This window comes from Aspergillus lucknowensis (genome assembly GCF_044049455.1).
Source record: "Aspergillus lucknowensis strain CBS 449.75 chromosome Unknown BJX67scaffold_4, whole genome shotgun sequence".
Classification (NCBI taxonomy): Eukaryota; Fungi; Ascomycota; class Eurotiomycetes; order Eurotiales; family Aspergillaceae; genus Aspergillus; species Aspergillus lucknowensis.
The window spans coordinates 594,774-612,460 of NW_027263548.1; the positions used below are offsets into that span (position 1 = coordinate 594,774).

Consider the following 17,687-nt stretch of genomic DNA (forward strand, 5'->3'; position numbering starts at 1 on the left):
AGCCTGTCACGGCAGGGAATCAGCATTGTGGAACTGCACAGCAAGATCTCGAGGAAGGAAGCAGTGACGTTTGTTGCCAGAGGAGATCCCAGAACTGGCAACCTTTGAAGCGGCGGATGGAAATTCGTGTCCAGTCATCGCTGCCCGTGGCCGATGACTCAGCGCTTCCGGCGTTGCACCTGGTTCCGAATCCACCTGCAATGGGGTTGCAAGTTGAGATCAAGGATGAGCGGTTGATCGCATCTCGAGTTCTGGGTTGGGCAATGCCCTTTGTCTACTCGCATAGTCGTGTGCTCTCTCCAGCCCAGGGCGGCTTCAGAGGGCTGATACTGTACACTGTACACTCCAGCCACTGCCGGCACCCAAACAAATTTACATCGATGAGCTTTCAACCACTGCAGCAAGATGTCAGCTTTTGAAACACTGGTCTTCACAATCGGTGAGACAGTGTCTACCAATGACTATCAGCAGGTATCAAGTTCCAGTGGAGCTTGAAGATACTGAAAATCTTTGTAATTATGCCAGAAATGCTAAGTGTTCCAATTATTTGCTTCAAAAGAGGTCCGTTACTGCTCCATGGGACGCATCCCCCACCAAGCGTGCGTATTTCGCCAGCACACCGCGTGTGACACCAGGAACTGGCGGCTTCCATTCCTTCAATCGCCGCTGAATCTCCTCGCCCGAAACGTCCATACTCAGTTCATTTGTTTCGGCATTGATGGTGACCAGATCTCCGTCGCGAACAACCGCTATAGGCCCTCCTACCGCCGCCTCCGGCACAATATGGCCTACGATAAATCCGTGACTGGCGCCTGAATACCGTCCATCAGTGATTAATGCCACATTGGTGAGTTTGGCACCCATGAGCGCCGCACTGGCTTTCAGTTGCTCGGGCATACCAGGTCCTCCCTTCGGCCCTTCGTAGCGGACGATGAGTACTAGATTCTCTCCCCGAGGAATCAGCCCCTGAGTCAAGGCATCGTTGAGTTGGTACTCTTTATCAAAGACACGCGCCCTGCCGGTGAACTTGGTCCCTTCTTTACCGGTAATTTTGGCTACTGCACCGCCAGGAGCGAGGTTGCCCCTGAGAATCTGGAGGTGGCCGGTTGGCTTGATAGGGTTGGCCAAGGGTCGGATAATAACCTGATCATCAGGCAATGATGGGTGCGAAGCCACGTTCTGGGAGAGAGTTTTTCCCGTAACCGTAGGGATATCGCCATCAAGCAGGCCAGCTGCAATCAACAGCTTCTGGACGGACGGGATCCCTCCAATCTCGTACAAATCTGCCATATAATACTTTCCGCTCGGGGAAAGGTCGGCGATAAAAGGAATCTTGTTGCTGACTCTCTGAATATCATCCAAAGTCAGATCGACACCCGCAGTCCGGGCCATTGCAAGGAAATGGAGAACGCCATTAGTGCTTCCTCCTAGCGCCATTGTCATAACAAGGGCGTTCTCAAATGACCTCTTGGTAAGCAAATCACGCGGGCGGATATCTTTCTCTAGGCAGGTTTCGATGGCCTCAGCTGCCTTGACACACTCGCGCATCTTGGAGGGCGATGACGCCGGGGTTGACGATGATCCGGGAAGAGATAGACCCATAGATTCAATTGCGGTAGCCATTGTATTCGCAGTGAACATTCCGCCACATGCACCTGCACTAGGGCAGGCGTGCCTCTCAAGTTCATCCATGATCTCGTCCTTTGTCTTGCTAGTGTCGCCTCCGTCATCAGGTTGGCGCAAGGTATTGTAGGCGTAGGCGCCCGCGGCTTCGAAGCAGGTCGAAACGCTAACATGTTTCCGTAGCAAGTCGGAGTAACCCTTCTGTATCGTTCCGCCGTAGATCATGAGGGAGGGTCGGTTATGTCGAGCCATTCCCATTACCACACCTGGCATGTTCTTATCGCATCCCGGGATGGCAATGCAAGCGTCATGATACTGTGCACAAGTCACAGTCTCAACACTATCAGCGATGATCTCACGCGACTGGAGCGAAAATCTCATTCCTGTGCCGTAGTCAGATCTCAAAATTTATCAAGAACACCTCATGGGTATGCGGTGTCTCAAAATGTACCTTCACTGCCCATGGAAATCGCGTCCGAAACTCCAATGGTATTATATTGCCATCCGAGCATTCCCCGGTCTACGACTGCCTTCTTCGTAGTTTTGGCGAGATCCATTAGATGCATATTGCAGGGATTCCCTTCCCAGTAGACGGAGCAGACACCGACATGGGGGCTTTTTGCCATGGCTTCCTTGTCAGGAACGCCGGCAGCGTAAAGCATGGCCTAATTGATCGGTGCCAGTTAGTTAAAGACTGTAGTACGAGGACCAATAGCCATGACGAACCTTTGCACCCGGGAAATCATGACCTCGGGTGAGATGCGTAGAGTATCGGTTTAGAGCGGTCGTGCCATCTGTGTGCGTTGCATCGGCTGGAAGGGAAGGAAACTCAATGTACTTGGCTTCCTCTTGTGGAGGAAGATTCGTAGGAAGCGCGGCATCCATGGTGGGGGGTGAAGTGAACAGAGAGGAACTATCTTCGCGCTACCAATGGATTGGGCAGTATAAGATTTGGTTTATGGAGGAAAGTTCGAAGACATCCCTCGACGAAACTCCGTGAATATGCGTGATCCACGTCGGACGCGAGCCGCTCCCAGTGTGAGGGGTCGGAGATGGGGCGAGCTTCCGTTGGCAGTCGGCGAGGGCTCCGTTGCGGGGAAGTCTTGCCCCTGAAGTCAGCAAATTTACTCCCCATCCGATTTGCGGCTCCCGGGACGTGCCATTATTCGAGGGACCACGGAAGGATTGAAGATAACCTGGGTATGATTCCATTTCTCTAGCTTTTTGGCAACATTGTTGTGTAAGGGTCTCCCCACAATCTATGACCGACATCCTCCGTATGAGCTCTGAGGAGCAGGGAAAGGTCTGTGAAAACACACTACTCTCGTAAAGCAGCCTTTCAAACGGCCCTGGAGCTGTATACAATGCTATCCCGCAGGAAATTCCACCCGCAGCCCACTGGAGGTGTCGAGTCCTCGGCTCGGAGAAAGTACACCGGACCAGACGCTCTTTCCTTCCAAAGGGGATAAAAATAGAGAGGTACTTGTTCCTCACCGGTTAAGGAAGGTGCGATGGCCGCACTTTCCTCCATGAGTGTGGTTTCCTTCTCAGCCTACAAGGAAAGCGGGACTCACCGCGGCCCGAGGGCCAAGTAAGAGCCTTGAGACTGAAGGTTCTTTATTTAATTATCAAATAGGAAGGAGCAGTGATGGGCGGCGGCTGGGGCTCGGAGACTGTCAGGATGAATCAAGCAGGGTCCAGTTACTACCTAGGGACACACTTCAAGGCTTCTTGTTTGTACCCTCGATCATCTACAGCGGGCCACCTCTTCGCCGGATAGCATTGAAAGGACCAGCCTGCGAACGAAGCCTGGGAATACGCAAATTATGGAGCATCCATTAACACAATCCTGGAGCTTTCGACTTCCGCCCCGTTTAAAATCTGGGTGTGTCTCCCGAAGCTGTTATTTCAAGATGCGCTGCCCATCGTTGAATGCTTTTGAGTGAGCATCTGCCGGTCTCTTCCATGCCAGTTCTTATTTGCGATAGATTTTCCAAAATAGTAAAGGAGCAGTATTTAGTATAACAAGAACCACAAATAGGCCATTGCAATCGGCATCGACATGCTCCCTGACCCAAGCTTCAGGTCGATCTCGCCCGATACGCGCGGATGAGCTTCTCAGGGCTGTCACAGTTTGCTACCAAGAAGGGAACATTAGTGTTAGAGCGCCTTCTCTCTGAGCGCTCCGATGCTGACTTGCATTCATCATCAGGAGGAACATAGGTCGCCATCGCGCCCAGGTCCAAGATTTATAGACCATGATGATGATGCCGGCGGCACTTGCTTCTCCAAAATTCTCAACATGCGCGAGTTGAAAAGTGGGAAGTCCTCAGAGTCGTCCACGGGTGAGGTTGCCTTGTGAGATCGATTAGTAATAGCTCCAGAAGGTGGAAAGATATCGTTGCCTCAGGCAAGAACAAACTTAGGGTACAGCTAGGCCCGAACAGGCTAAGCGAAGTGCCCACAACCAACCGAGAGGCCTGCTCCATTGTGTGAGTGTGAAATTTCGAGGTTTGACCTGACCGACTCCCTCACGACGACGACAACCGACGACCCATCCCTCTTACCTCGCCCTTCAACTCCCCGTACACCTTCACTTCGAGGTCAAAAGTCGCCAAAATGGGTGGTGTCACCGTTCGCGATGTGGACGTAAGTTGTCACTGTCACCTATCCTTTTCCCACCTTCACCTTGGTACGGAATGGCATCAAGAGGAGGAACAGTCGAACAACGCAGTCGATGACCGAATAAACGCACTTCTGGAGGAAATGGATACCGCACAGGTGATGAGACGGGATGATTTGGTGGGGTTTGACGGTTCTGTTTCTGCGGCCGACTACGTCGCGATGATCTCGAATTCCAGATTATGATCTCACCAGTAACCGCGTCTTCGACTGCGAAATACGGGATATATGATTATGGGGTTGGATATCTTACTGGGACGCCGTTGCCAAAGGGGGATGGGAAATATTGGACTCACTCGGGAAGTTGTGAACGCATGCTGACAACCTTGCTCAATACAGGCGCAGAAGTTCATCACTGCATACGCCGCTTTCCTGAAGCGCCAGGGCAAGCTTCCCATTCCTGCCTGGGTCGACACTGTCAAGACCTCTGCCTCCAACGAACTCCCTCCCCAGGATGCCGACTGGTATGACACGAGCACCAGAATGATTTGTCCGAAAAACCGCGTCTGACTTGCCTAGGTACTACGTCCGCGCTGCCGCTGTTGCCCGTCACATCTACCTCCGCAAGACCGTCGGTGTTGGCCGTCTCCGCAAGGTTCACGGCTCTACCAAGAACCGTGGCTCCCGCCCCGCCCACCACGTCGATGCCGCCGGTGGTGTCGAGCGCAAGGTCCTCCAGTCCCTTGAGAAGATCGGTGTCCTCGAGCAGGATGAAGACAAGGGTGGCCGCCGCATCACCGAGTCTGGTCAGCGAGATCTTGACCGTATCGCCAAGACCACGGTTGATGAGGAGGAGGATGACGAGTAAATTAGTGTCGGATTCTAAACTAATGAAAAAGTCCTGACGTTTTACCTCTTTTCCTCTCACCTTTTCATCGATCTTCCTCTATCTCTATATCCAACGAATTCAATTCGACCCGAGGAGAACAGGGTAAAAACGAGGGCTGGCTCTACAGCACAAGGATGGGGGCGAACGGAGCGGATTGATGGTTCGAATCCGAGAGGGATGAACTGAGCTCTTAAGTTTCTTATGTTTCATATTCCCATGTTCAATTGAAGGGCAATCAAACAAACAGCATGCCAGTGATGTCTCTTTCCTGCGCCTCGTTTTCGGGTCTAGAACTGCATAGATCATGCGTAACGATAACTATGTCACAATATCGAGTAATCCTCCCACATTCATGGATCGCTCTCCGCCAGCCAATCTATTTCTTCCCACCCTGAGCCGTCGGATCCTTAACCCTGTCAGCGTCCGCAAGAAAAGCCGACGAAAAAAGGAGAGAAGACTCACAAGATAAACCTGATATAACTTCATCCTCAACCGTTCCCCCTCCGCCTCAAAAACAACCCTCCCCGCCCATGGAACTTCAACCTCGGTCCCGCCATCCTCCCGCAGCACATACCTGACGACGCCGTAGAGCATGAGTTCATTTTCTGCGCCAAAGTAGATCCGGACAGGCGTGTGCTTGCGCGAGGCAACGTGTGTCCAGAGGCCGTGGCGGAGGGCGCGGATTTCTATCATCTCTTTTTCAGCATTTACTACCATTGCGATTGGGAAGATGGGCGTTTTCTAAGGGTATGTATGTATGTATGTGCGTAGTTAGCAGGGAATGCATTGAACACATACCCTCTGTCCCCTTTGCTGTCTTGGGCCCCATGATGAGTGTTGCATCGGGCGTGAAATACTCGACGTATGCGTCGTGTTTAGATTCAGTATCGCTGGTGCTGTAGAAAGATTCCATGAAGGAGATCATGGCGGATGCATTTGGTGGGGAGAGCGAGGGTTCCGAGACGATGTTAGAGGACATCTTGTGCGTGCGTTTTGTTTTGTCGTTGCGGGTTGAGATTGAAAAGTCGATTCCGTTTTTATTTGATAGAATGGAGTACAGATGTTTGCGATACTGTTCTGTGATGTGATGTCAGGACAACAGGAGGCCGGGGCAGAAGATGGCGTCGGGCCGACGAGAGGGCGTGTCCGATGAAGATCGGATGCAGCGGAAGATGCGGTTCTTCGAAGCTGAGTACTATGGAAACATATCGCTATAAGTTCTGAGGTGAATTTCGACAGTAGAGGTCTGGAGCTTTACCTGTTACCACGGTCTGAGCTAACTTTTTGGCTCGTCCATGGTTAGGTACCTTCACGTACCTTCATGGACATACCAACTTAGATTGAGGCTATGTAACAGCGACCCATAGGTGTATATTGTTCACATATAGACTGATTATAGCACGAAGTAAGTTTTTAGTACCTCCTTACTATAAAGAGATGACACTCTCACACAAATGTAATCTTGGCAGGAGATTATACTCCTGTCCCGAAGGCATCCGGTTTCGCGGGGTATACCCGGAGCTGCAGAGCATCTTCAAGTTATATGCACCCATCCCACCCAGTCATATACTGCGGAGACTAAAATAATCAAAGCGTTCTGCCTCCAAGTACCTGATGGTTTCGATTGTCTGGCTGATAAGATCGGAGGAAACTCTATGAATCTCCGTCGTTCTTGAAGCGTTGAGCATGGTAGATGGGTTAAGACAAACAACCTCGGGGGAGGGGAGTATATAGTAAGGAAACTGGTGTTCGGCTTGTAGTTCGCAATCGATTAGACGCGGTAGAAACTCGTATATATTGCACGTTGGTCAGGCAGAGCTGGGGTCGAGAAATTCGAATATATCTCACCCGCGAGTCCAGTTTCACGTACGGGGGACAATATGGAAAGCAGACGGGCCGCTTGAGGTCGATGGTCTCGTCTTTTAAAAACTCTAAATGAGGGTATGAGTGAAATCGAAAGAAGGCTACTGATGACCAAGACGACAACTTTGCCCTAATACGGTTGCCTGCGCCTTACTGGCCCCCACGATTATTTCAAGAAACTTCTTAAGCCTTCTTCGGAACTGAGGGTGGTAGCCGTCGTGTAGCAAGAAGATCTCAACAGAAAGGATGTGGCGCTATAACGGTGCGCCGAGTCGGGACTGCTGTATAACCTTGTTCGTGGTAGCTTTGTGCGAGCAGATGTGGTGATATTTCAGTGGAAGAAGTGTTTTGCGTTCACGTTTCCTGTTACAGAAGTATTGACAGAGCAGCACTCCACTTGTTTACAGATATATGAGGCCTCAATGGCGCCTCTCGAGTCTTTACCCTCATCCTGTTCTTGATCTCCACCGGGCAATAAAGCAGGACTCCGAAGGAGAAGGAGATCAATTAGTCAGTCCACGATGATACGCAGATAACGACAGGCTGCTCCCTTGCTCTGGATCTCGGAGTCATGGAGACCAGGAAGACATCCATAGACACTGAAATATGGGGCAAAGGTAGAATTTGCGTGTGAGTGTTTTCTGGTAGACATATTAAAGAATTGTCCTTGAAACAGGGATCATGAGCATGAGTCGACTTGTCAGTTGTGCTGGTCCGGGCCCCACGGCGTGGCCCTGAGCGCTTTCTTCATCCCCGATGCTGAGTACTGCATATTGGCCAGATGATCAGATGGAATGTTTGCGTCCCGCCTCCGAGCCATTTCCTCGAGGCTTTGGCGGCAGCAGGGACAAAAGGGGACGAAGGGCAGAAGTGGCCACCAATGAAAGTGACAGCGGCATCGGAGGGATGCCTGGGCACGAACCTTGGAAGTGCGACAAAGAGCGCTCGCAGCGTGGAATTGCCATTACCCGAGTTACCCCGCCTCGAGGGTCTGACTTGGTCCGTTCTCGGGACGCGGGTGAATCAGGAGGGAGGAAGCAAGCGAGGCAAGAATTACGCCGCAGCAATCCTCGTCGTGCATCTGGTGTGTCCCGGAGAGAGGACTCCGAGCAATTGGAAGGGGACCCGAGCAGTGCATGCTGAGTTTAGTTCCGAAGAGATGCTGACCGGTGTCTGAATCGATCCAAAGCGAGAAACAAGGTGAGCAGAATAAACTCATGCCCGCCAAAAACCATCCAGGTAAGATTCCGAATTCATCGTGAACGCGGTTCTCAAGGCAAAAAGATGTGGATTTTGGTTCGGCTTCCCCACGTGCGGGCATTGTGGAAGGCTGTCGCTCACCACAGTTCTGGACAACTTCAACCCACTTCCAAGGCTCGAGGGCACGGGCACAGACAGCTGCTCTGATATGCTCGCCGTTTTTCGCTGCAGAATGGAACCAAGTGGAACGCTGTCGATGTCCAGTTGGTAAGGGCCGAAACGAAGTCATCATCAGCTCCCCTCTGCCTTGGGACGACGGAGTAATCGGCGTCCACCCTCATACTGGAGTTACAGCCTGTCCAGCGTGTACAGCCTGTACAATTACAGCTGGCTCCGAAAGCTCCCGGAGAATCTTCAATGGGCATAAGGGGTGCTGGCCAATCGACAGGGCCACGCGTTGGGACGATTCCTCCCAGCTGGCCCGAGCGGAGGTCCGATAAGGCCTCTAAAAATAATCCGCGCATTGCAAGTTCAGTTCAAGTATTGTATTTTATTTTACTGTGTTTTTCTCTGCAGTCTGAACAGCTGACAGGACTGCATCCCAGCGCTGCAACCACCACCAGTTGCCTCCTCCTTACCTTCTCCTCCTCCCTTCCTCCCCCCTCCTCTTTCTTCTCTCTTCTTTCCTTTTTTTTTCTTTCTTCCCCTCCTTTCGTTTAATAAACAACTATCTAGGTGCTTCCAGTTCCCGCCTGCCATTGTTGTTCTTGAAGCTATCAATCATCTCAAGAGACACTCCTCCGTCGCGTTCCTTATCTCCTCCACACTAGCGCGTCGCATCGCATCCCCTCCCAGTATACTCCAGATACCCCGGTTGCATCTCTGCGTCTGCAAGTCTCTCCCCGCTGCCCATCACAACTCGTGTCCTGTAAGTTTATACTTTCCTCGGAATTCTATTTTTCTCGATTCTTCAGGGCTCGTTCTTTGTCGTCAGCTCGCCTTAGTCATCTCACCTTATACCGCTTGCGTTTGGCCCATTTGCCTCTGACTCATGTGATATAGTTGAGCCACCATCACGGTCAGCGAAGACAACTATCTTCTTTTCGACATCATGGCGACTCAGACTCCTCCATCTAGCATCGCTATGGCCCTTGCCGGCAAGACGGCCTCGGTTGACATCCCCAAACCGCGTTTCGGTCACCCCTCTGGTACTCACGCCCAGCGCTCCGGACATCCTGTCATGCTTCCCACCCCTCCGAATTCCATATCCCCCACTCTCGCCCCTCACGGATTCAAGCGACGCGATGCCGCTCATCCCGGGTCGCCTTCTCTTGCGACATCGCACTTGGACTCGGATATCGACCTCGGCGACCCGGTTGACTCGGCGCATGTCGAGCGACGCAACGTGACTGCCCACAACATTGAAGCCGCGGGTGCGATCACACCGGGCATGCTCGCCAAATATCATCTTCCAGGAATCTTGCTGCAGCATGGCCCTCTGGCTATCCGCCATGTGATGGGCTACCTGACCACTTCGGTTCCTGGCTTCTCCGGGATCCCCCCCGCGAAGGCCAGAAGACTAGTGGTTGCTGCTCTGGAAGGTCGAGGAGGCGACGAGAAAGGTAGCGACTCGAATCGCGACGTGATTTTTGAGAAGGTTGGATGGGGCCGCTGGGATGCGCGCCGCCGTGGCGAATCGTCGCGAGATCCTCAACAACACGAATTGTCGCCACCCTCGAGTCTCTCAGATACCTACCCACAACGAGGCTTACAGATCCCCAGACGAGAGAGCTTTCATCCGTACGGCTCTAGCGTGACCGGCGGGTCGGCTGTTTTCTCATACACCGAGATGGACTTTGGCGGGCGCGAGGACATACTCGAGCATGAAGCAGACAAGATGTCTCTTGATGGGATCGACCGCGAATACTGCTCTTCTTCCCCCGCTCCAGATGATGATGTTCAGGACGAAGACTGGGGCGAGGAAGACATCACCGATGAGGAGGACTGGGCGCAGATAGGTGCAGATGCCCTACGCGCACGGTCCGTGGGTGGAGGTGGTGGATTTGTGAATGGGAGACACCGACCGCAACTCCATGGGGGAGGTCCTGCTTCCTCGTCCCTCGCGAAATCAGCACCCCGTGGAGTCCCAATTCAGCAGCTCGGTTTCTCGCTCCCCGATATCCAGGAGCGGGCTGCTGTCGAGGCTCTTTTACGACTTGGATCTATGTAATATTATTCACCACGAGTTGACGCTTTCGGACAGAAAGGTCCCAATTCCGAGGTTACCTGCATTCTTTTTTTTTTTTTTTGCACTCACGGCTGGTCCAATTCTCGACATACATACGATTATACGAACCATTAATCACTGAAAGACCGCTCCAGATCGCTGAAAACAACTTCTACTCGACCGGGTCGAGGCGCTGGCAGCATTTGCATTGGGTTTGGGCACTTTGTTGGATTTAGGAACCTGGCGTTTATCTTTCTCCCTTTTACTGGTCATGACATGGGACCCGTCCATTTCCTTTGTGACGAATATTGGCCTCGGGCTCAGGAGAAGCACAGGACCAGCACCTTTCCTATCATATACCGCGGTGTCTGCAGTAGCCCCGGTGTCGATCTATATATATACTGCCTCGCCACTCTACTGTTTTTATTTGTCCTTGACTGGGTCGTTTCTTTATCAACATTGATTACTAATTGTGTCACCACCTCATTTTGTTGTACCTATTCTCAACCCGATGCTGCCCATATGATTTTTTTGGCAGGCTCAAATTGCCATATCGGAGCTTCCATGACTTCAACAAGCTGAGAAGATTGAATACCGAAAGACAAGCCGCGTATTTAATACAATATTTTATCATCGCAAAGCAACCGCCCATCCATATCAATAGTATACACATAGAAATACAACGCGAACCTAAACTGAGACCTGTAAGTATACCCACCCATGCACAAAGACAACCGCATCTATACCCAACCAAGCAACCGGCGAGAGGATAACCCAAGAACACTCACAAACCCAATCCATTAAACCCAACCCTTATACCTTGTCCCAAAACTAACCCGGAAGGAGGATAAGAATATCCAAATCACTTATCATGCGCCTCATTAATCCGCCTCCAAACCTCCGCTTCCACTTCAGCAAGTTTATTCCCAGCCGTCTGGAGCCACGACTTCGCACTTCCCCAAAGTCCATCGGGCTCAACCTTGCCGTCAACACCGCCGTACGTCCTAGGGAATGGACTCTGTGCTGGTGTCGACGCAGATGGAAGCGGGTATACAGACGTGTAGGGTGTCGTAGTTGAATTCGGGTACTGCGGTTGCTGGCCATGTTGTTGTGTCGGTGTCGGCGGATAAGTGTAGTTTGATGGGTAGCTGTAGCTATGGCTATTGGGGCCCGCTGTTCGCGGAGTTTGGTTCATCCCCCCGAGGGAATATGCGGATGTTCCAGACGTAGAGGTGGAAGTAGGTGCGGGAGGGTACACAGGAGGGGCAGATATAATCGGGGGATTCGCGGTCAAAGGTTGACATTGCGGCTGTGACGATGCGAGTGTGGACGTAATACCAGTTTTCGGGGCCGGCGCTGGCGCTGGGGGTGGAGGGGAGAGTTCCTGCTGAGTTGTGGATTTAGTGTTCGGGATGGCGCCGGGTTGGGGGGGAGGTGGCGAGTTGGGTGCTGAGGTTGAAGGTGGGATAAATGCGGCTGTCGTGGTGGGGAGGTCTGTCGAAGGAGGGAGCACGGTCGTATCATAAGGTTGAGCGGTTGCGTAGATGGTCGAGGATGAGGGCGCTGTTGCGGTGGAGGCTAAGGTAGGACTTGTAGGAGTAGTTGACGGTTGCGTCTGAGGTATGTCTTTCTCTTGCTGGGAGGAAGGGGTAGTGGAATTGGCATCTCTGCAGGATGTAGCCATAATATGTGATAGGGAAGGGGATCATATGTTGAGGTGGTAGAAGACAGGTGCAGAGCCTCGAATCTGAATCACTGCTGGGGATTACGTCACCAGAACCGATAACACGTGACTAGCGCTCCGCTCAACACGTGTTATGCCGTGAGCTCGACTCGGATACGGAACGGGTCTACAAAGAAGGCACAGTCAAGTCGGACACAAAAATACAGTTGGCGAAAAAAAAGAAAAAGCTTGCAGGCAGTAAAGTACAACTGGTACAAGGGAAAATGTCACACTTTGTATGCTCAAGGCCAGACCACCCTTGATGCATATCTCTAATAGATCTCCTTCACCATCGTCCATCACCTGGGTTTTACACCAGGCGCTGGCCAACCCCTTCCCCAAAAGGCTTACACCAACTGAATCAAGGTCAATTTGTGCGGGGTATTTAGCCGGAGCCACCCTTGAACTTCTTTCCGAAGAGGAGAAGCTGAACCTGGTCGTAGATGGACAGTACACCAGCACCAGCAACACCACGGAGGATGTTAGCACCAGCACCCTTGAAGAGGGACTTGACACCCTCACGGGCGACGATCTGGCGGAAAGCATCGAAGGAGGAGCTGTACTTGACAGCCTCACCGGAGGTCATCATCATACGACGACGGACAGTGTCAAGAGGGTAAGAAGCAATACCAGCACCAGTGGTGACAGTCCAGCCGAGCAGGAAGGAAGCGAGGAAAGAGCCCTCAAGAGGACCAACCAGGAGAACAGGCTTGATGGAGTCGTACATTCCGAAGTACAGACCACGGTAAACAACAATACCAAGAACGGAGGGACCGAAACCACGGTAGAGACCGGCAATACCGTCGCTGGCGAGGGTCTTCTTGTAGACATCAACAAGACCGTTGAATTGACGCTCACCACCACCCTTAGCGGATTTGGCATCGTTGGCAAGACGGGTACGAGCGTAGTCGAGGGAGTAGACGAAGAGAAGGGAAGTGGCACCAGCAGCCTGTAATTTCAAGTCAGCGACCAACATGTGAGACCGTCCGGCCTTTGAGTGAACATACACCACCAGAGGCAAGGTTGCCCATCATCCACTTGGCGTATCCATCACGTTCCTTCTTGTAGGAGAACATGGACTTGTAGGTATCACGGAAGGCGAAGTTGAGAGCCTGGGTAGGGAAGTAACGGATGACGTTGGCAGTGTTACCTCTCCAAAGAGAGACGACACCCTCAGCGGCAGCAGTACGACGGAAGCAGTCGACGATACCGTTGTACTTGCGGTCGAGACGACCAGCGCGAATCATCTCATCCTGGAAGGCGCCGAATGTTAGTTAAATATGTCGGAGTTTGCGTTGGCATTTAGGGCTTGTCGGTTCAAGGCAATAAATTCTTCGATACACGCGAATCTGTGATAGGCATGGTCGAAGCCACGACGATCGAAGATTTCGCCAACCGAGGAATACCTCGATATCAAGACTCGATACCGCCGAATAAAGTACAAACTGGGTGTAACCAACCTGGTTCTGGATGAGGAGCTTGATACGCTCGATGGGGGCAGCAGCGGTCTTGGAGACAGCAGCGGAAACACCACCCACTAAAAGGAAGCATTAGTATTTCAACGTCCATCACACACTGAGTCGAGTCACGCAATCAATTGAAACTAATTGACGTTTTATCAAGGTGATTCAAGGATGCGATGACTCGAATTGGATGACATACTCAGGAAATCGACAACGAATCCCTATTGTGAAAAATTTTTATCAGCCATGTTCGCGACGACAATGGGCGCAAGCGCGACCGAATATATCCAAATCCTACACGCCACGCTCGATAGGCACTCTCAATGCGTTGTTTGATATCTCGAGTGACGTTCTGAGTGAGTGCGCGGATTCCACATGTCCTCGGTCGGAAGCAGGGGAGATTCAGGAAGACCTACGGGCATGCCCAGGACGCTCTTGTCACCCTGGCTGGCCATGATGACGGCTATTAAGAGTGATGACCCTTAAGAAAAGAAAGAGAGGAGATGGGATAGGATGAGAGTGCCAACAGGAACAAGACACTGTCGAAAAGGGATGGAGAAAAGAAGAGAGAAGGAGAGGGAGAGGAAGAAAAAATCGCGAGGAAGGCTCTTGTAAGCGGGAAGAAGAGAGTGGAGACGCTAGGACGCTCTTGGGTGCTGTTCTTTGGGTGGAACATCATAAAACCCGTGCTCCGCCTGGATTCCGGCGGCCTGTGGCGGCCACCGCGCCCTGAATTTCCAAAGAAAATCTTTTCTTCCCCCAAGCTGGCCTGTTTTTCTGGAACCCACGCTAACGCTGGCCCGGGCAACGAAGCCGACATCTCCCGATTGCACCAAATTCCAACTCGTTGTCTTTGAGATCAATGTTAAAAATTTTTTCGCCTTAAAATTTCATGAAGGAGGCAGTTTTGGCAAAGAAGAAAGTATCTAAAAGTATCTGTCAATTTATCTAGATCAAGTGAAGACGTTCCGATCTCAATCGTCAGGCTTCCCGAGGGAGAATGGCCTCTCTCCCTTTCCCCATCTTCTGAGCTTCAAAAGCCCAGCCGGAGAGGCTCCGTCCACATGGAGAAAACCTGCGCCTTCCCCCGAGTCTCCGATGGCAACCACACCCGTCCAACCTCTCGCTCCATCGAGGGCTTGCCTGATCATTCTTGAGGGGGAGAAAATTTGAAGAATTTTCAAGCCCAGAGAGCGGCAACAACAGGCGCATCCGGAGAAGTCCTTCAGACTGTGTCCGTTTCACCGAGCCATGTTAACGGACATGCATTGGGAGGTCATGTGCCTCCCCCAGCCCTTTTTAGCAATGTCCCCAGTCAGGATCTGCCAAGCTGATATCGAACTGGTGGCCAGAGAAAAGCTTCGATTCGCCATCGAGCTCACTGCAGTCCGCATCCCATCAGATATCACTAGCCCGCGAAGGCAGCAGAGCAATCCTGAGAGAATCTGGAGTGCCTGGTTGATGTCTGATCGACCGATAAAATTGTAACCCGAGACGGAGTGCACTCGAGACCACTAACTTACGAGTCGAAATTTTAGAAAGGCATCACCCGCAGACTGCAAGAATGACGAAATTTCCTTTTTCCTTTCAATCTGCTGTAGAAACATGGCGGCGACACACTGTAGACTTTTCCGAATCCTTCCGTTTGACCCCATATGCTTGAGAAATGACGGGTCGGCCTCAACATGGGGGCAAGGCAAGCTGAACGTCCCGCTGGGCGAGACGTAAATGCTCTTCCAGCCTCGAACGGCCAGCCATTTAATCACCGGAGTCGGGACTTGCGCGAATTTCTCAAACAGTAACATTTGAAGAAAGATCCTATAAATGCAGTTGCGTTTATCTGGTATAAGGACTGAACTATATGTTATCGCTCATGTATATCGGTTCATGATCAAGGGGCTGTGGATATCGACCTCCTACAAACAAGCAAGAATTCTATGGCAGGGACGAATCAGTGTTTCTTCGACCTCTTTCTCTTCTTCTTTCGAGACTCCCCTTCTCGAATATCAACCTTTCCTGTGGTATCATTCTCTGGCGCGGTGGCCTTCCCGCTACCAAACACAAACTCCCCAGGTCCCTCTTCATCGCCAAACGTATCCTTACGCCATTGCCTCAATCGTGCCTTCTTGCCTAGTCTCTTCTGATCTCGGCGTTTCTTCTCGTCTTCACGGAACGACGCAAGCTTCTTCAAACCCGCAAACTGGTTGAGGTGAGTGTCCTCAGCCATTAGAATGTCTAACGCCGACAATCCAAAGCTTTGGGGAGAAGTTTCACGGTAGCGGAAACCAGTACTATTCTTCTTGGTTGCGCCGGGGAGGAGGGCGAGGTCGAGGTCGAGATTACGGTCAATAGCTTCTTCGATGCGAAGCTTGTCCTTCCGGACTTCACGTTTTTGATCTCGCCGCTCCTGGGCCTTGCTCTTCTTGCTTTGCCTCCCTTCGTCAACTTCTTCCACCTCGATATCGGACAAACCGATCGTGGGGTGTTCATCATTCTCAAAGTCGGGCACCAGGTCATTGATATCAATGTCGTCATCCCAGGTCGGCTTCTTCGGCCGTTTTTTCTTGCCCTCGCCTTCCTCTTCGCTGCCGACAGCGTCGTCATCGGCGTAGTAATTATCTCCGAACCGTTTCTGCATCTCTTCTTCCCAGTTTTTATCATCCCAAGAAGCGTCCAGAAACTCAGCCCAATCTTCATCAGTGAGCTTCGATGCACGAAGGCCGGCAACTTCTTTGATCTTGTCGACTTTCTCCTGCAGCTCCGCCATTTTCAGTTTACGTAGACGATTCTTCTCTGATTCACGCTGCTTCTTTTCTTCCTCCTTCTTGGCTCGAGCAGCATCTCTGAGTTTCTTTCTGCCGCTGGCTTCTTCTCTGCGGACGGACTGCTTGTTGGTTGTATCACGCGCATGGGTTATCAACGTGGCGTTGATTTTGCTGGGGTCTTCGAACCGGAAATTGTATGCTTCCTCCCAAGCCTCTGCTCGCTCATCTTCCTCTTCATCATCAGACTCAAATGGATGAAGCTTGTCTTTGCTAGTTTGCAGCCACCCCCTTGATGACATAAAATTGGAAAGGAAAGTTTCGGGATCTTTGTCCGCATTTTCAACATCAAGCTGAACTTCGTTCTGATGCGTTGGCACAGACTCGGGAGCTGATTTTCGGACAAGAAATTCTTCGTCTTCATCATTTCCGTCAGAGGCGGGCTCTTCCCCATCTGCAGCGGCGTGCATTTCCTTGACAATCGCATTCTTCAAGTCTTCCTGTTCCTGGGCATAGGTCTTTGGTGCATCCGATGCATCTTCTTCGGCGAGATCAGCACGGCGCAGTAAGTTCTCTCGGTGGTAGTCGCGGAGTGTCATCGGCTTTGCTTCCTCCTCTCGTTTCTGCGGTCCCGCGCTTTCGTCGAGAGAGTTGTAGAAAGTGATGCTTCTGTCGTATACTCGCGGGTCTTTTGATCGGATTGCTTGAATAGTTGCCATAATTTCGGCGTCCACAGCCTCAGTAGCAAGCTTAGCATCTTCGTCTTCATCTTCGTCGGAGGAGGATTCCTCTGAGCCCGTCGACTCGTCCTCGTCACCATCCCGGTTACGTCGCTTTCCAAGTGAAGACGATTTCCCTAGCTTAGCTTCAACTGCATACCTAGTTAGCAACCATAGAATTTCTGAGTCTTGCCACAAAGTGGGGCGTTACGGTATACATACGCTGCTGTATCTCCTCTCTCCTCTTGTTGTGGTCGAAGCGGCGGGCATATTCTTCATTAATCTTGAATGAAACACCCTCCGACGAATCGCCAAGAGGGACTCCGCCGGACTCGTCGTCAGAATCACTAGAAGAATCATCGTCAAGCAACTTGCGCGACCTTTTGGCTGGAGGCTCCATGGCTAGATTTTGCAATTCCTTCGTTTTTCTTGGAGAAGAAAAAAGTAGGAAAGCTGCCGGCAAAAAAAAATGCTTCCTATGTCACCGCCTCCGAAAGAAGAAGCCGCACTGGCGCCTGAAAAGCCAGGCCACAAAGACCGGCCCAGGTCACTGACGTAGCCAATTAGATCATTGGGGCGTCTCGTGCATTGCCAAT

The 17,687-nt window shown here is 51.6% G+C and overlaps 8 protein-coding genes across 8 annotated transcripts; 3 read left to right on the forward strand and 5 right to left on the reverse strand.

Moving 5' to 3' along the window:
- Window positions 1–485: 485 nt before the first annotated feature.
- Window positions 486–2,682, reverse strand: ilv3B (putative mitochondrial dihydroxy acid dehydratase). Its single transcript, XM_071025659.1, has 3 exons — window positions 2,350–2,682; window positions 2,075–2,288; window positions 486–2,006 (listed from the first exon to the last, which is right to left on the reverse strand). The coding sequence occupies exons 1-3, from the start codon at window positions 2,506–2,508 to the stop codon at window positions 553–555; spliced, it is 1,827 nt and encodes a 608-aa protein (XP_070890077.1). The 5' UTR covers window positions 2,509–2,682; the 3' UTR covers window positions 486–552.
- A 1,560-nt stretch (window positions 2,683–4,242) lies between these two features.
- BJX67DRAFT_369943 (40S ribosomal protein eS19) lies at window positions 4,243–5,113 on the forward strand (the record flags this gene model as incomplete). Its single annotated transcript, XM_071030843.1, has 3 exons — window positions 4,243–4,272; window positions 4,645–4,769; window positions 4,825–5,113. 3 exons carry the CDS (start codon window positions 4,243–4,245, stop codon window positions 5,111–5,113), a joined length of 444 nt encoding a protein of 147 aa, XP_070890078.1.
- Window positions 5,114–5,510: 397 nt separating this feature from the next.
- BJX67DRAFT_377703 (uncharacterized protein) lies at window positions 5,511–6,113 on the reverse strand (the record flags this gene model as incomplete). Its single annotated transcript, XM_071032172.1, has 3 exons — window positions 5,511–5,540; window positions 5,597–5,820; window positions 5,933–6,113. 3 exons carry the CDS (start codon window positions 6,111–6,113, stop codon window positions 5,511–5,513), a joined length of 435 nt encoding a protein of 144 aa, XP_070890079.1.
- Window positions 6,114–9,065: 2,952 nt separating this feature from the next.
- Window positions 9,066–10,564, forward strand: BJX67DRAFT_216331 (uncharacterized protein). The gene is made up of 2 exons (XM_071025663.1): window positions 9,066–9,125; window positions 9,260–10,564. The coding sequence occupies exon 2, from the start codon at window positions 9,309–9,311 to the stop codon at window positions 10,425–10,427; it is 1,119 nt and encodes a 372-aa protein (XP_070890080.1). The 5' UTR covers window positions 9,066–9,125; window positions 9,260–9,308; the 3' UTR covers window positions 10,428–10,564.
- Window positions 10,564–11,146, forward strand: BJX67DRAFT_216272 (uncharacterized protein). Its single transcript, XM_071025662.1, has one exon. It carries the CDS (start codon window positions 10,701–10,703, stop codon window positions 11,004–11,006), a length of 306 nt encoding a protein of 101 aa, XP_070890081.1. The 5' UTR covers window positions 10,564–10,700; the 3' UTR covers window positions 11,007–11,146.
- BJX67DRAFT_215571 (uncharacterized protein) lies at window positions 10,953–12,414 on the reverse strand. The gene is made up of 2 exons (XM_071025661.1): window positions 11,213–12,414; window positions 10,953–11,119 (listed from the first exon to the last, which is right to left on the reverse strand). The coding sequence occupies exon 1, from the start codon at window positions 12,106–12,108 to the stop codon at window positions 11,287–11,289; it is 822 nt and encodes a 273-aa protein (XP_070890082.1). The 5' UTR covers window positions 12,109–12,414; the 3' UTR covers window positions 10,953–11,119; window positions 11,213–11,286.
- A 118-nt stretch (window positions 12,415–12,532) lies between these two features.
- On the reverse strand, window positions 12,533–14,065 carry BJX67DRAFT_377706 (putative mitochondrial ADP,ATP carrier protein (Ant); the record flags this gene model as incomplete). Its single annotated transcript, XM_071032173.1, has 5 exons — window positions 12,533–13,096; window positions 13,155–13,400; window positions 13,554–13,684; window positions 13,810–13,831; window positions 14,027–14,065. The coding sequence occupies 5 exons, from the start codon at window positions 14,063–14,065 to the stop codon at window positions 12,533–12,535; spliced, it is 1,002 nt and encodes a 333-aa protein (XP_070890083.1).
- A 1,496-nt stretch (window positions 14,066–15,561) lies between these two features.
- On the reverse strand, window positions 15,562–17,491 carry BJX67DRAFT_377707 (KRI1 family protein; the record flags this gene model as incomplete). The annotated part of the gene is made up of 2 exons (XM_071032174.1): window positions 15,562–17,243; window positions 17,314–17,491. The coding sequence occupies 2 exons, from the start codon at window positions 17,489–17,491 to the stop codon at window positions 15,562–15,564; spliced, it is 1,860 nt and encodes a 619-aa protein (XP_070890084.1).
- Between the last annotated feature and the right edge of the window lie 196 nt (window positions 17,492–17,687).

Excerpts from the sequence above, each read along its gene's own strand:
- BJX67DRAFT_216272 (XM_071025662.1), top strand. The coding sequence starts at position 10,701 with ATGGGACCCGTCCATTTCCTTTGTGACGAATATTGGCCTCGGGCTCAG.
- BJX67DRAFT_216331 (XM_071025663.1), top strand. The coding sequence starts at position 9,309 with ATGGCGACTCAGACTCCTCCATCTAGCATCGCTATGGCCCTTGCCGGC.
- ilv3B (XM_071025659.1), bottom strand. The coding sequence starts at position 2,508 with ATGGATGCCGCGCTTCCTACGAATCTTCCTCCACAAGAGGAAGCCAAG. Across the intron at positions 2,289-2,349 it reads ATGATTTCCCGGGTGCAAAG|GCCATGCTTTACGCTGCCGG; the intron begins GTTCGTCATGGC and ends CCGATCAATTAG. Across the intron at positions 2,007-2,074 it reads GATTTCCATGGGCAGTGAAG|GAATGAGATTTTCGCTCCAG; the intron begins GTACATTTTGAG and ends ACTACGGCACAG.
- BJX67DRAFT_215571 (XM_071025661.1), bottom strand. The coding sequence starts at position 12,108 with ATGGCTACATCCTGCAGAGATGCCAATTCCACTACCCCTTCCTCCCAG.